General features: G+C 40.3%; 1 protein-coding gene across 1 annotated transcript; it reads right to left on the bottom strand.

Annotated features, from left to right (window-relative positions):
* Nucleotides 1-628: 628 nt before the first annotated feature.
* epyc (epiphycan) lies at nt 629-14,719 on the bottom strand. The gene is made up of 10 exons (XM_008400575.2): nt 14,375-14,719; nt 10,738-10,891; nt 5,246-5,411; nt 4,373-4,915; nt 3,964-4,134; nt 3,566-3,685; nt 3,050-3,208; nt 2,690-2,892; nt 1,948-2,043; nt 629-1,694 (listed from the first exon to the last, which is right to left on the bottom strand). The coding sequence occupies exons 2-10, from the start codon at nt 10,882-10,884 to the stop codon at nt 1,524-1,526; spliced, it is 1,776 nt and encodes a 591-aa protein (XP_008398797.2). The 5' UTR covers nt 10,885-10,891; nt 14,375-14,719; the 3' UTR covers nt 629-1,523.
* Nucleotides 14,720-16,974: the final 2,255 nt, after the last annotated feature.

Raw genomic sequence — 16,974 nt, forward strand, 5'->3', positions numbered from 1 at the left:
CAGTTTGCACTACCTTAACTTTTGGAGGAGAAATTACAGTGCCTTGCAGAAGTGTTTATACCTGTTGAATTATTTTTCCATCCATTTTCTGTACACCCTTGTCCCTAGTGGGGTCAGGAGGGTTGTAGTTTTAAATTGGCAAAATATTTTATTTTGTCATTTTAAAACTAAAATCTTCATAGCATTTCTATGGTAACTTTATGTAACAGACCAACACAAAATAGTGGTTATTTGTGAAGTGTCGTCTGTCTCCCAGTCGAGAAAGTTTTTTTCAGATTTTTATTTGTAAAACATAAAAAAACAAAACATGTGTCATTTACCATGTATTGATTCAGTACTTTGTGTTGGTTTGTCACATGAAACCCCAGTGAAACATGTTGAATTTGGTTTTTAGAATGTAAAATTCAAGGCACGTGAATAAAATTGCGCAGCACACGATTGTATGCAATTCCTCAAGTGGATGTTTGCGGTCCTACATATTGTTCCAAATGTGGATGTTTTGCAAAGAATGCAGATATATTTATGGTCATATGTTTATTTCTTATTTTGTGTTGTCACAGAAGTTAAAATCTACGAACAATCTTTTTAAGTTTTCAATAAAAAACAAAAACAAACATTGAGCCACCTCTAGATTGGAGAAGTCTTTAAAACGACTTTATTCTCTTGTGGTTATTCCATACAGGGCACACAACGGCAGTATTCTAAACCCGGTCCACAACCAAAAAAAAAAAAAAAAGAAAAACCAAACCCACCCACCACCACCTCCATAATCTAACAATAGTCTTTAATTAATCGACTCTAGACATTAGAGTTCTTGATTTAGACTATTGTGCACAGTTAAAACAGGACCTTTTCAATCAAATATAAAAATTATGTCAGTTTGTGTAAAGAAACAAAATCTAAATATATTTATTTTATATTACAGTACAAACTTTACAACCAGAAGTTGTGTTTACATGCGTTTGGTTTATTACGTTGCATCAATTCTCATCCAGCTCCAGCTTCATTAAAGTCTTTGCTTGTGTACATTACCAAAGAAGTGTTAGTCATTAATCTTAAAATTAATATTTATTTATTTATTTTTTTTTACAAAGTGAACCTTTAAACAACACATTACTGGTTGGCTTTTGGAAAAGACACTGAACAGAAAAATAAACATCCGGTGAGGCTCTTTGAACAATACAGATTTGTACTTCTGAAGTATTGACAAAATAAAAAGTTTGTGTGCTTGTGCATGTGTATTTGAGTAAAACTTTATACAATTTATATTGTGTTGGCTTGAAAAATTACTGAGCAACAGGAAGAAGGTAGTGTATATGTGCTTGATTGTTGGAATATCAGTCGTATTTGCTCGTTGGGCGATGCCGAACATTTCCGCGCAGATTGCACACAGTTTTACAGATTGGCTCCATCTGTCAGCAGCATGTAGGAAACACACCTTCGGAAATGACTGGTAGTTTGAACAATGAATATAGCTTAACTCTGCATGTCAGTATGTACAAAGGAGTTTGCAGGAGCCTAGGTTAGATGAGATTCCCGATGGGTATACGGGGCAGGCAGACGTAAGCCTGCGGGGTCTTGCTGAGGTTGATGGGGTTTCCGTCCAGACGGATGTCCTCCAACGCGTTTCGGATGTAGTTGAAGTCGTTCAGGTTGCAGAACGTGTCCTCGTGCATCATCTGAATGTTGTTGCGCTGCAGCAGAACAGGCAAAAGAAGGTTTTTCAGTCATTTAGTCTCTTAAAAATTCTGGTTGATTTAGTTCTGAAGTCTAAACCGTTCAGCTTGAAGTTTGGCAATGAACAAGGAGAGAGCTGTGCCATTTACTGATGGCTGTTCTGTTTGGAAAGACTTTTAATTCAAAGAATGCAACACCGTGCACTGAAAAATATATACCCCTCCATTGGTGTGCAGTCAGCAACAAGATATGAAGCCGGATTTGGCGTACCTGTAAGTGTAGAGAGCGTAGGCTGTCTGGTAGAGGCACTGGAATATAATCGACGTCGTTATCGGTGAGGTAAAGGTACAGCAGGCCAGTCATGTCCTGTAATCCAGAGAAGAGCAAAGATATTGTTTTAAAACTTCATTTGCACAACAAAAACTTTTTTATTTTCCATTGTAACTATCCGTATATTGTTTATAGACTCATGTTTAAGTACTCATGGTTCTGTGTTTTTATATTTCACTTTGGGGTTTTACTAATGGAAATAATTAACTCTTTTGTTTTCCTTTCTGACAGAAAGGTCTATTTTCGAGATCAGAGGTAGTCAAGCCATTCGTTTGATTCAGGTTTGATGGAGAAGGGATGTATGTAAAATGTACAGGGTAGTAGCTGTTGAGGACTTTTCTTTTCCACCCCTGTTCTAAACTGAATCATTTACAAAATTGTTGCTGCCATTACTGTTGCATATGCTTTGTTCTTCTTCCCTATATAAAATACAACTAGCTCTGTCTTTTCTTGGACAAAGTGGTTGCCATTAACTTGTATGATCTGCTTCTGTCATAAAGTAATTCTGTTCACTTTTAAAACCTTACGATGACGGATTCCCCATTTGCTTAGAATCAGTATATCAGGCTTAAAATGAGATCATGCAATGCAAAATGGGTGAGTTTGCCTCAAATTTACTGTCAATTCTGCAATCATACACAAGTACTCATTGGAAGAAATCTACTGAAGAAGGTGTACGTACTTTAAACGCCTCTTTATGAATACCCTTTGAGCCAATGTTGTTGTGGCTGGCATCAATCAGGGTCATGGTCTCGGGAAGGGCTGGCAGCTGTGAGATGTGATTTTCTCTGATTATCACCTCCTCCAGCTCAGGCAGGCCCATAAACGTCCTATCTTCAATGGAGGTTATTCTATTAGCAGTCAGGTCGATCTTCTTCAGCTTGTCTGGAAGGCAATAAAACACCATCCTCAGATACTCGTGCTGTGTGCTCACCGACCGCTCACACCTACTCTGGAGTTGTGAACAGTGTAAAAGGTTAGCTCCGCTTCTGGACATACCTGCTCTAATACCCAAACATTTTCATTCACACGGGACACATACTCATGTTAGCGAAGTCGGACTTGCTGATCTCTGTGATTCTGTTGTAGCGGGCGTAGAAGTGAGTGGTGTCTTTGGGCAGAGGTGGAACCCTGTTCAGCTTCAAGTCGTCACAGTAGACCGAACCGCCGAGGCATGTGCACAGCAAGCACACGGGCAATCCTGGAAAACATCGAGAGGGAAAAGGGACGGAAGAATAGAAACAGAATTCAAATATAAATCATACAGGGCTGAAGCTATTTCTTAATGTATCCCAAAAGCCCCCTTGCAGGATTGAGGCTGTTCAGAATGACATAAACCCTCACCTCTTAACCTGAAACGACCCGAAGCCCAACATCTACGCAGACGTAAGCATTTATAAATACTAGAGAAAAACCATACTTTATGTGTTGAATATCTCCAGTCACAATATATTTGATGTTTTTCACTTTTTCCTTTATGCTTCATTGGTTCAACTGCCTGTCATGACTTTGATCTGTTAAAACTCCCAGTCTGGATTTGGCTCTGAACAGTACTGACCTTCATCAATAACTTCGGGCTCATCTGGCTCCTCTGGCAATGGGAAGCCAGAGGGCCCTTCTTCTACACTTGTTTTCCCCTCCACAGGGGATTTAGTTGTGGTTGGAAAAGGCTCCTCCTCTTGTTAGAGACAAGATTTGGTGTTAAAAACAGAGGTTAGATTGAGGTGGACACGGGACAGGAAGCGACGAAGCAGTTTAGCAGTGTTAAACAAGTGTTTATGCATTTTTCTGGATTAGGATTACATGAACATCACTTTTTTTTCGGTTAATGACATGAAATGTGATTGCCAACAAGGTTAGAGAAAATACTTGAGTCAAAAACCACATAAAACAAGTTAGGAGGGTGTCTAAGATCCAATCTTCCGTTTTCCTTTGTCTTCAATCTTAGATACTGACCTGGTCGAATTGTCACAAGGATCACAACATCTCCTGAGCCAGAGACACTAGGAAGTCCAGAGGTTCCAGAGACCTCTGGATCTACAGAGCCGTCAATGTCTCCCGAGGGTATCCCAGCAGCACTCAGTACCTCCTCTGGGATTTTATCCGCAGAAGGGAGAAACTCCTCCTCTTGTTAGAGCCGAGGGTTGGTGTTAGGAGTTAGAGGTTAAGAGGGACAATCAATCACACTCACATTTAGAATGAAACAAGATGTTAGAAACTCATGATTGTGGTGAAAAAGTTGAATACAATCATAATGTGCTGCACAAATAATTGAGGTCAACATTTAGCTACATTATTGAGGAGAGCAGTTAAATGGAACAATAGTTAAATTAGCATGAATCACACGCTCAGTCAAGGTACTAACCTCCAGATATCAATGTTATCCCTGAATATCCCGACACAATAGAGTCCTCAGAGTCCCCAGAGGTTCCAGAGGCCCCAGAGCTCAAAAGATCTCCAGAGAACCCAGAGCCAGACTGGTCCCCAGATACTCCGGTTTCAGAGGGGAGTGCAGTGACAACTTCAGGGAGAGAGTCTCCCGAGGCTCCAGAAAAAGCAGACCCGATGGCTGCTCCAGATCCTGAGACGTCCCCAGATATCAAGAACTCCCCAGACCCACTGGGTATAATGAACTCTTCTGGAACCCCAGATATCAAGAGAACCCCATCTGTCAATAACTCCCCAGATCCACTGACCACTCCACTGGCGTTAAAGAACTCTTCTGGATCCCCAGATATCAGAATAATGTCACCAGAAAGATCCCCGGAGGCACTGGAGACCAGTATGTCTCCTGAGACGGCAGACCCAGAGGCCCCGGAAGCTGCTGAGGTTTCTCCGGACCCCACAGAGCCTCCAAAATCCCCGGAAACATGAAGAGTATCGACCGTTGCCTGACGCAGCTCCACCTCTTGTTAGAGACAAAACGAGGTACTGATAAACAGACAGACAGGACTGAAACAGATCATTGATCAGATTTGGAGAACAATGATGATTGGGTTAAAAACATAAGAAACAGACACAGTCAACACAACACATTTAACCACTGACTGCCAGTTAAATGGGTAACATGCAAATGGGAAACAGGACTGCCAGGGTTGAGATGAAGGATGAGTGGAATACCCAGTTATTCCAATAACACAATAAGAAAGGGAAATTCTAGAGCCCTCTATTAAATTGCGTGCACTCGTACGTCCGGTGGCAATATAGTTAAGATCTAAATGTATGTGCTTCTTCAGACCTTTCTCTGTGTCTGGACCCATGAGGACACCAGATCCACCAGAACCCTGAGGGACAGCTTGGGGTTTAAGAGGCAGTTCTTCTTCCTCTTCCTCCTCCTTTTCTTCTGCTACTACTTCTGGTTCAGGATAGCTATAATCCAATCGATCCGGTTTCTCAATCTCTGGCTGAAAGAAAAACACTAGCAGTGAGTCAAGACATAAAGCGTCCCGTTTCAGTCCTATTCCTAGCACTCAACTTCTCTGACCCAGACGTTTTACCAACAAATTCTGGTTTGTTCTCATGGATTATTTTTGGCTCTCTCGTAAAATGTCACTTTCAAACCATCTTCTAACAGGGAACAGACAATATTTGCAAGAAGAATACATTCTGAGAGCCCATATATATTTTTGAGAAAGAGTATACTCATTGTGGGGAAAATTGTGACTCATCTCTGAGCGCCATTCACACGCTGGGGGTGGTAAACTATTATACTGAACAGGACAAACTCCTACTACCATCGTTGCCATTCAGTTATTATTGAATAATTTTAAGTCATAAATTTACATAAGCTTTATTAGGTTCCTTTTTGGTCTTCAAAGCTGTTTTGTCTTTATGCTTAGTGTTTGTTCCCCTTTAAGGTGCTTCCTGCTGCTTTTTGCATATTCTTCACACCTGCTCCTTATTTGTTAATCATCACACCTGTCCTGTTTCATGTTGTTTACTCCCTCAGAGTATATATAGTATCTTGATGGATGGGTTCTGTTTTCTTGCCAACCCCATTTTGTTTATTTTTTTTAAAAGAAATTTGGGAACTTTAAAGTGATTTTCTTTCCCTGACTGCCCCAGATTGTGAATTGCATATGAAATCCTGCTTTTTCAATCACTTAAAAAACCAAAGCATGTAATGTTCCCTTAATTTATGGTTGTTTTCTGGATGACATTCCATCAGCTACATCTAATTTTAGGTGAAATTGTGGTGTAATTTGAACTGAATACTTAATAGAATTGATCATAGAAGCCTGACCAGTTTGCACATTAAAAATCTAACCTAATAAAACTGGGCACAAACAAAAAATCTCAACGCAGGCTACTCAGAACTTTAGGAATTTTAGCAACCATATTGCAGAACTTTTATCACCTGCACAAAGGTCAGGAATCCAAGATGAACGTCTTAAATCTTTCACCACTAGATGGAAGCAAACTGTCATAAAATGGCGTCAGATCAGAAGCATTTATATCTAAAGTAAAAAAAAATACCTCCATTGTTAGTAATTGATGCTTTCACTTGAAAATGTATATATTCTGATTATATGTATGTACAATGATGTTCTCTCTAGCAATACAATTTATTGTTCAAACCAAACAAAATACCTTGCAGTTTACTACATAACTGGTTAAATACCCCAATTGTAAATGTTAGGAGCTTCATGCAAACCAACAGCAAGTGAGTAGCTATTAAATTTATATTTCTTGAGACAAAAAAGTAAACATTTAAAGACACTAACCGAAATCTCTCCTCTATTCTTAACATTACAAATCCCATCATAAGTAAAATTCTCTGCACCTCATGTTCACAAAGCCAACCAGCATTAGGTTTAATGTTGGGAAACAAACAGGAAACCATGCAAAACTTTATAAATTGCAATTTTTGAGACTTAAAAGCTCTGAGCACATCAAATTAGTGTCGTAGCTGCATTTTTTTTCTTCTTTGCAGTTGCCTTTTGGTGTCTTACTGTTTGATGGAACCTGCAGTTCTATCATTTTTCCAGATGAGGGTAATGAACTCCCACACACAGGTAGTACCTGACGCTCCAGATGACTCAACCCACTAAAATCCATAATGGTCCTTGTGGAACCAAGACACACATGGTAGCTGCAAAGATCTGAATCCGAATCTGTGCAAGTGAGTCAACCCGAATGTCATCAGATATCAACGAGCCAAGATCTGTCATTGGAAACGAGTCCAGGGAATAGATTCTTAGTAGAACATGTGGTACCCAGAAAGCAAGCAGGAGAAATACTAGAATAGAGATATTCAGCTCTGAATGTCATGTTCTAAAGTTAGCTTACACACAGTTTGGCATACAACAAGGTAAGTCTTTGAAAAGTCATGTACAGTGTTGGTTCACTGCAGCGCTCCCCTTCATTTCCCCTTTCTCCAAAGCAAACATACATACCTATGGGAAAAGAAGAGGTTAAAGGCTAGCGACCAAAAAATAAACAGATAAATAAAAGAAGAGCCCTGAAAGCAGCATGGGAAAATAAAATAAAACCTTGCATTAAGATGTTCAGAATGTGGAAGCAGGAACCAGGAGACTTCTGTGAATCGTTTCTGCTTGAACTGATAGGAGACTGAAGGTGTCCAACAAGAACCTCACTCTTACTGCCATGCGTCATCATTCACACCGGACACAATGTTAAAAACAAACATTACCCATCACTATCCGTGAGTAATGACTAACAAAAGAAAAATAATAAAAAAGTCCATGTTTGGAGGGTATTCTCTCTCTCTCTTTTGAAAAATGGAACTTTCTGCATTTAAGGATTATCATTTGAAAACGTGTAGTAAAGAGAAATTCCTTGTCAAGATGAAACAGTTTGGCTCAGCTTAAATGTGTGCATCATTTTACTTTTCAAGTACCAAAATCACTAAGGTATGCTAGTCAGCCCGAGCTAATTAGCACTATCCAGCACCAGGTGGGGATGGAGCGTCATCTTTTTTTTACTCTACGTTTCAAACAACAAAAGAACAATGGTCCTTCCGAAACTTTGTACTGCAGAAACATGTATGTATGACGTCCAATATTTGCAGTTTTAAAGCCTTACCTGCATTTGGCAGTTTCTGTATACCTTGATATGTTTTGACTTTGTTAGACGGATCGTGCTCACCTTCCCCTTTGGCTAACGTTGGCTAGCTAGCAAACATTCTTACATTACGGGATTATTAAAAATCATGTAGCCAAAGAAGATTTTAAACTGAGGTTAGTTGTTGGGTTATTTTGTGTCATTTGTTTTCTGGAATGGATAATATTGTAACATTTTTTGATTTTAAGTTTTTTGTATGAGTTAAACAGACTAATGTAATGGGGTTTTAAAAATGTCCTGGGTTTGAACCCTGGCTTTGGGTCTTTAACTGTGAACATGCAAACTCCAGGTACTTCAGCTTCCTCCCACACTCCATAAAAATAAATCTTAGGTTATGAACATAGGATTTTTAAAGTTGTTAGATACACATCCCTAATTTGTGAGGTAATTATGTTCCTTTTATTGAATTTATTCAGCCAAGTCTTCTCTCAGGAAGCAAAAACTGATATTTTTGTTTTGAAATGCCATTGTACTGTTTCAAGTTTGTCCACAAGTTAATACAACTACTCCTAGATCAAACCCGTCTGTTCTTCAAATCAAATCATTCGACAATATGGCCATCCGTCTTGTGATCATATTAACATCTGAATATTGATCTTAGACATATTACACAAAAAACTTGATCAATAATTTCAACGTTCTCAGGGGGAAACAGAACGCAACTTTCCAAACAGATGCACATGGAAAGTGTTTTAGATCGGGACCGAATGCACCCATGTTAGAGAAATGTTGCTACAGTGCAAAAATATAGAAATCTGAAACTGCTTCCCGCTTCAGCTATATGAGAGTGAAGAACATTGGCAAACAAAAAATGCATGAATGAGTCCAAAGATGGTGATTAACGCATTTGAATGCAGCAGACTGAGGATGATTTGCTTGGATAACAATGTAGATGAGGCTTATTTTCAACTGAAAGAGACAAAACCCAGAGGGAAGGAAGGTTAATGCCAAAGTAGAGTTGGCCATGAAAAGCAAAGACTCAGCATTCCAGGCATGGAGCTCATCACCGCCTCATTTCTCCCCTGAGACTCTGTTTGTATATGAAAGACATTTGTTCTTCAACCCTCTGAAAGTCTGCCCTTCACATTTCTCTGCGTTATCAAGAAAGCTAAACGAGATCCTTGGTGATTTCCCCGCAATACAATTATGTGTCAAATCTTTGAGTTTATGCTATGTGGAAAGCATACAAATTAATGTAGCCTTTGTGTTTGAAGCCAGGAGAAGTAAAAGAACAATAAACCCCGCAAAGCTTGAAGCGACACGCTGCATTATTCTGTTTTGCTACTTGTTATCAAATGATTTCCAAGCAAAACGGCAGTTTTCCCAACGCTCGGTAATTGTGAAGTAATTCAGCCGTGCAATTTCACACTACACCACTCAGTCATGCTGATTAAAGCCTTAAAATGGCTGCGGTTACATTTCTTAGTCATTGTTTGGGCAGAAATACAGTGGTTTTGGCTTGAAAAGGCATAAAGTCACAGTAAACATGCCTTACAAAACAACTAAAATTGGTTTAGATTATGTTTAAGCTGGTTGTTCGATGGCGAGCCACGTGAAAAGTTTATGTAGAGGGTTTGTTTTATTGAGGAAGCCTGGGCAGTTTCCTTGGTCGGTAATGCTGGTTAAACCCAGTGTTGCCACATTAAAATCAACTTAAACATGATTTAGCTTAAGCTGCTGGGAGCCATTTTTAATTTGCTCTTGTCATTAGCACATCTCAACTGCAACCCGCTCTTGTGGTAACGATAGGCCTATAGCAACTTAACAGTGAATCTATAAAAGCAGCAGGAAAGCATGTTGTGTTTTTTAAAGTCAGTATACTAACATGTTGCCGTGGCAACATTAGAAAAGTCACAGCTTAAAATAGCTTTTTTTACCTTTCCATTTTGTGCACAAGCTAGTGTACTGCAGCTCAACTACAACTGCTTCGAGATTGGTTTATTCTAACTGATTGTTGTTGTTTTCCACTCCTCGTATTTTCTATAATGGCTCTGTTAAAGCCTTCTGAAGAAAGTATTAAGCAAGTTTATATTATAACCATTGGGTGCAAGGGATGCTTTTTTTTTGTCTTAGCTGTACCTTTCTACTCTACATTTATTTTAAAATAGAAGTGTGCTTATTTGCAAGAGTAACTAAAATCCCAGCCTTCAACAAAAACTCAAGTCCAGGGCAAAGAAGAATGAGGCTCTTATCGGGGCCAACTCATTTATTTTCCAGCTGAAACGGCTCCAGGTGCATGCAGGATTCTGGGGCATTGACCCTTTAACGGTGGCTGGCCAAAGTACAAACTGAGGAATGTTTGGCTCAATTGTACAGAACACTAAAAAATAAATCTGTCAATGCTCCAAATCACTCCGGTTGCCATCCGCAGCATTCCAGTCTGCTCAAAGAACCTCGTGACCTCAGCCCACAACCACACGTTCAACAAAAACACCGCCTTAATTCAAAAATTAACCACCATTTGTTGGTTTTGTTACAATCTTTGTTGCAACAAATGAGATGTCCAAAAATGAAGCATCTCATGCCCCGATTCATCAAATGTAAACTGATGGTAAAGGAATAAAATACTTTAATTTTGAAACGTTAAATAAAAGCTAAGGCGTTTGTGCAGATTGTGAAAGCTTGAGCACAACTAGAACCTCTTACCTCCCCATACTCATAGTTGTCTTCAACATTGTTTTCTCTTTCGTCATAGTCGTACGAGTCAAAGTCCACCTGCCGGGAAAATCTGGGGCTGGCCGCCACGCCTGTGAGGGCAAAGAGTCCGAACACGAGCCACAAAAAGATCCTCATGGTCCACCTGTACAACAACAGAGTAGCAGAATTAAACAGAGGTTTCTTCAGTTTATTGGTTGCTTAACAAGAACAGTTTTTATGTTGTACGCGAGAATATAAAGTGAATACAACTAGAATTGGGAGCCTGTTACGGTGCCAAAGACTGAGGTTTTGACCTCGTTCCCTGACCACTAAGGTCGCTGATCTTATTATGGCGGTGCAGACAGATACGGGATCGAAGCACAAGGGGTTCTATTTCTGGTTAAACCAGTTTCATAATTTCATTGAGGAGCTCTTACGCCTCAGTTCACCTCTCCTTTTTATGGGAGACAGAGTGAAAGTCACCGTTTTGACTAGTCAGGTTCTTTCTCCTAAACCAAAACACGTTTATAAGACATTCAGAATCTATTTCACTAAAAAAAGAAACGGCAATCTATCCTCTATTTTCTGGTACCTGATGGTTTCATGTTTTACTAAATGGTAATTACTTGACCACAGCTGAAACCATGGCAACAGAAATATGAGGAATTGTTTGTTTGATGGCACATATAATGATCCATTTGTGATCAGAGGAGGTGATTTAATATGTGACAGATTAAGTTATTGTAATTGTTTTGCACCATTTTCTGCTTAGACTCAGACACGGTAAATATTTATGCCAGCATTGCTTTACTGTGTTTATTTCTCATCAAGGTAAATGTTGAATTTTACACTTCCAGCATTATATCTCTGGCACTATAAACGTTTTTGTACTTTAACAACAAACGTCTAATAACTGCAACTTTTACCCAACCAAAGTTCTACATAATTGTGAAGTAGAAGGAAGTGATTCACATGTTTCTTTAAAATTCTTACAAATAAGAACCTGTAAAGTTGGACAGTCATGTGTGTTCAGCCCAATACTTTGTGAAGTATCTTTTATTCTTTTATGCTGCTTGTCTTTGCCTTCAGCGTAGCTTCATGTGGACATTTGGACTCATTTAAAGGCTTCCCTCAGTTGTGAAGAGTCTTCTGCAGCCTCTTCACCATTTCTTATACTGTTACCTTTCATAAAGTCCTATTTATTCTCCACTTCTTGAAGAAAAACACCCCAAAGCCTGACACTGCCACTACCATGTGTCACAGTGTGACATTTTCACACAAAGGTCAAAAGTTTTCGTTTTTACTTCGTCTTGCCAACAGACCTTCTTCCTAATGGTTGCTGTATTTCATACAAGGCTGGTAGCTACAAAAATGAATGACTAAATTTCAGATTTACAAAGTGCAGCACTTATTTCATTCTCCCAAGCATCTCTTCATATTCTCCAGAATTTCGGAGACTTTTTTAACTGCTTTTCTGATTGACATGCACATTGTCTGACCTGTCAGTTTACTTGGATGGCTTTATATTACGATATGCAGGATTTCTAAAAAGTTTGTTTATCAGAGGAAAGTGAGTTGAATCCCAATGCATGCCACACTTTGTGACTGGTCTTGCATAAAATCCTAATAAAAACATTGGAGTTTGTGGTAAGGTTTTTGGAAGGCTCTGTAGAGTGCTTATTCCAAACTTGGTGAAGGAATAACAAACAGATTCTGTTCAGTTATGTGAATAAATTATCAAAAAAAACATATTTCCACTCTGCATAAACAATGGCGAAAACACAGGCAACCTAGAAAATGGCTTTCATAACACGGGCACCAAAAAATGTTTGGACTGTCCTAAATGATTTAAGCCTTTCTGCAGTTGAATAGAATTGGCCTTTGTTGTCCCACAGAGGGGAAATTTAGTTGTAATAAAATAAGCATACAGTTTTGAAATATCTGGGATTTTACCCATAAACTTTTAAAGAATTTGTCCCAATCAAAAATATTTTGCCGAAAGCTACAAAAATCTCAACAGAGACATTTTTAAAACGTTAACATAAACATGAATCATTTTCAACACGGCTGTCCCCTTTGCACTGTCCTGACCTAGAGAGCAACTGCTCATGATCCTGTTATTTCCTCTGGAGCGCAGGCCGTTAAGTTCATGAATTACTCCAAAGCGGAAAGCACTAATAAGATTAGCATATGTTAATTACTGCCTAATGAGGTTAACTCCTTGCAGACCTAGGATTTAGGATTAAAAGACTGAAAACATTTCAACGTGTCAGCACTCAAGACCCAGTGACGGCACTGTGGGAGCTGAGAGAGGGAGTCCTCCAGGCCAGGGCAGAGAAACGGTGAGCAAGGAGAGAGAGAAGAAGAAAAGAGGAGCGCCATGGAGAGGGAGACACGGACAAGATGTTGGCCCTCAGGGTTAGATGGAGAAAGTGCAGGGAAAAAAAAAAAAGTGGAGTCCGGGCGAGTAAGTGAGAAAAAAGGAGAGGTGAGAGAGGTTTCTGCGCTAACCCGACCCCTCGGCCTTCACAGAGAGCCTTTATGAGGCCCGCTCGCAGCTCGTCTCAGCACTCAAACTCCAAATTCCACCGAGGTTTGTGGACAGGATGGCAGCAACCTGCTGCAGCTCGCGAGGAAAAGCTCCATTCAGCAGAGACGGGGCTTAGGCACACACAGATGCACACACACTTATTCATGCATGCAGTTGGAAAGATGTAGCCCTCACACATCTATCTTTCAGTGGCAGAAAACCAAGAAACATCTGCAGCTATTTTGGAACGAGGGCACACATAAAAACAATCATGAAATGCTTATCCAGTTTATTTTTTGCACATTACCACAATGAAACACGGATTATTATATCAGTCCCTTCTCTGACTTCAGCATGAACTTGATGCACTTTGCTGAAGGGAGTCGACTGGTTGGCATTGCAACAGAAATGGACCGATCAGGAGAAATCCAGCACAGCTAGACTGAAAGAAGGACTTTTCTAAAGACAGCACAGAGCTTTGCTTTTATACAGGCCATCACAGCGTACAGTGTGTGGAAGCTGTGTTTGTGTCTTTCCTCTCGACTGCCTCCTTGTTATGTTTGGCCACATGTTGGGCATGCCTGATATCCAGCGATTCGACCTTTTCTCCTTCCGAAGCCTCAAGCAGACGCAGTGATATTCCCTCTGCTGGAGACGATGGCATAAACGGCCACACTCGCATTAACATCATGGTTTTGTGAGTGTAAAGGTTTTGTTGTTGTTAAAAGCCCGAAAAATCATTTGCGCAAATAATTTGCAACATTCCAAAGATCTTTGCTGCAGAAGCACCTGTGCCTGGGAGGACTTGTGCATTGAAGAAGTACAATTGAGCAGCTTCAAGTTTGAGCGTGAAATTTCTGAAATTATGAGCCCCGTTCCCTCTACAACCCTTTCCATTCTTGAAGTTTCACGTAAGCGAATGAAATTGCCAGTAGTAAAAAAGATAATGAAAGAAAACTACTGCGGTGACGTGAACACGAGGCATCTAACCCAAGCCGGTTGGTGTTGTGGCACCTGTTTAAAACCTGCCTGCCACTGTTTTTAAAAGGGTTAACCATGCACCTCAGCCTGCCTAATCCCCGCTACCAGCATGAACACAGCAGTAAGAATGCTTACCTCTGTCTCCTGCTTTCCCGAATGGTCCCTTCAGCCGTGATGGAGATGCTGAGGGCTCCGAGACTTGGCCAATGGTGAGAGGTCACACAGGTAGCCTTGAAGAAGAGGGGAGTGTAGGTGATGGTGGGGGTGAGGGGGAAAGATGGGTGCAGATGTGACAAGTGTCTAAGTGTATGTGTGTGTGTGTATGTGTAGGTCTGCGTGGACCCGAGTGCCCTGCTGCTTATGTGTGAAGGTAGGCACTGAGACTGATTGGACAGGAGCGATTGCTTTTGGTCACTCTGAGTGCAGCCCCCCCCACCCCCCCGCCTAACCCCCCTCGTGCCGTACACCCGTTTGCACAAACGCCTCAAACAGGACACACACTTCAGACACAAAGGGAAACGGAGAGCAACCAGGAAGTGGTGGCTTATCCCTTACAAGCGTACCTTTTTTTTTTTTTTTTKTCGAATCAAACTGAAATATTTGTCCTTCTTTTCCTGAGGTGAAACTCTGGCATGTGTTGCTTTCATGTGCGAGGGATCCATGAGGCCCTTCTGCACAATGGGACCTCTGTGAGGTGCTCCTGTTAGCATGGTGCTGAGAGGAAGTCCCAGCTCAGAGGACGCTCTCTGCCCTCCCTCCTTTATAGTTGAAGCAGATTTCTCTTTGCGTCGTCGCTTGCTCAGATCAACGGAAACCCAATATAAATTCTTTTAATTTTCCTTTTCCAGCAAGAAGGCGAAGCAGCAATCAGAAACGGTTATCAGACACTTTGTCCGCCTGTTCACTTCAGCCAACCTTGAGCCCGACTCTTTAATTCAGTTACAACAAACCACTAATTTAACTCTTACAACATAGTAATTGTTCTATGATCTTTTTGTTGTACTATGTTGCTTATGTTTAGGTCACTGTTAATAATGTGCTTCTGCGCAACATTTCTGTAAGTTTATATTTGGAAATATAATAAATTTTTCATTTCATTCTTCTTTCTGTAGTTGCACCAAAATCCATTTCTGATTGGCTGCTTGGTGCCTTGTGGCGACAACACTGCAGTGAAACAGACACAACAAGAGAACCCGGTGAGAAACCATGCACAGCCCAAAGCCAGGACTGGTCACTATGTAGGGATTCAGTGGAAGCAATTGTTTTCGTCCACATAATACTCATGGTGTGTTCCACTGTGAAGGACTGGAGATTTCCCAGGATCTATTGCCTCTGGATCATTGACTGATGGAGACAGGCGCTATCACGTGTAACAGTATGCACCGAAAAACCAACCCAGTCCCAATAAGAGAAGTGAACAACAGATATAGTTGGGCAAAAGACTGACACCTTCTACCATATCTGGTGTTTTTTGATACAAAATGTCCTGAAGGCTTCAGAATTTGGCCCTCTCTTGTTTCAGTCCTCATTCCACAAAGTAACACTCCATTTTCCTCCAGTTGGGAAAAAAAGGAGAAATAAGCCCTCCTTCTATTAAATGATTATTCAGTGGGGAAGTAGAATAATTAAAATTTCCGATAGTTTTCAAAGATTACAAGATTGGTTTGCTTTACTCACATTGATGTAAGTGAAGTAGATTTTCATTATCTTTTTTTAGTCCTTTTTTAAAGTGTAAAGAGAACACACATGTATATTTCCCCAGAGTTTTGTCTCAACATGCTGCCTGTTCCACTCATCCCATGGTAACTCTACCTTCTGATGAGTGAGAGACAAAGGACGGAGTGGGAAAGCTGGAAATCTGTCTGCACCTGCTATATGAGCTAAGATTTCTATCCAGAGGCTTTTTTTCCATTTGAAGTTTCTAAATGAGGAAGAGGATCAAATGAAATCTTCAAAGTACCATCTCTTGAGAGGGCGATGGATAGATTGCATGACAGAGTAACTTGTATGACACATGAAATGCTCCAAGTTGATCTCGTTTGTTAAAGTGTTCATGATAGCTCTGCTTAATTTCAGTTTCCCAGCAGTAAAAGTATACTGCTAGCCTGACTCAAATGGCTTATGATGCCTAATCCTGGCGAAATCTCTTGAGATTTTTTGGGAAAAGAACCAGCTAAGTGTTTTTGAAGTTTTCCACTGCAAACAGTTATTGCACAATTTGAGGTTCAAGCAGTGATGGAACTAGAAAATGATGGTATGTAAAACAACTTTTTCTTGGTTGCCACAGTAAAACATTCTGTTTAGTAATGTTTCTGGCTAGAAAAACTCTAGCTGTATCTGTGTTAAGCTGCTGACCACAGGCAGATTATATAGCCTGACTAGCTAGCCAGCTAGTATGGTTGTGTAGTAAACTCTTAAAAGCTAGTATTAAATTTATCTGATGTTCATTTTACATTTATATATATTTACTTAGTCTAAAACACCCATGGTTCTGTGACGCAACCAGTGACAGCCTTTAATGAACTCCCCTGCTGCTGTCAGTGTTTCAAGTGTTATGCTAACACTAGCATGCTAATGCTATTGCTCAAAATCGATTTCAGTATTGTGTATGGACTTTGTAGACAATATTATTGTCATGAAGCGGTGTTTTCCGGTGAGTGAAGACGCAGGCAGGAACCAGGATGTAGCGAAAATGATGAATTTAATGACAAGGATCAACAACAAGGAACAACGGG

The sequence above is a fragment of the Poecilia reticulata genome, linkage group LG23 (genome assembly GCF_000633615.1).
Source record: "Poecilia reticulata strain Guanapo linkage group LG23, Guppy_female_1.0+MT, whole genome shotgun sequence".
Taxonomy (NCBI): Eukaryota; Metazoa; Chordata; class Actinopteri; order Cyprinodontiformes; family Poeciliidae; genus Poecilia; species Poecilia reticulata.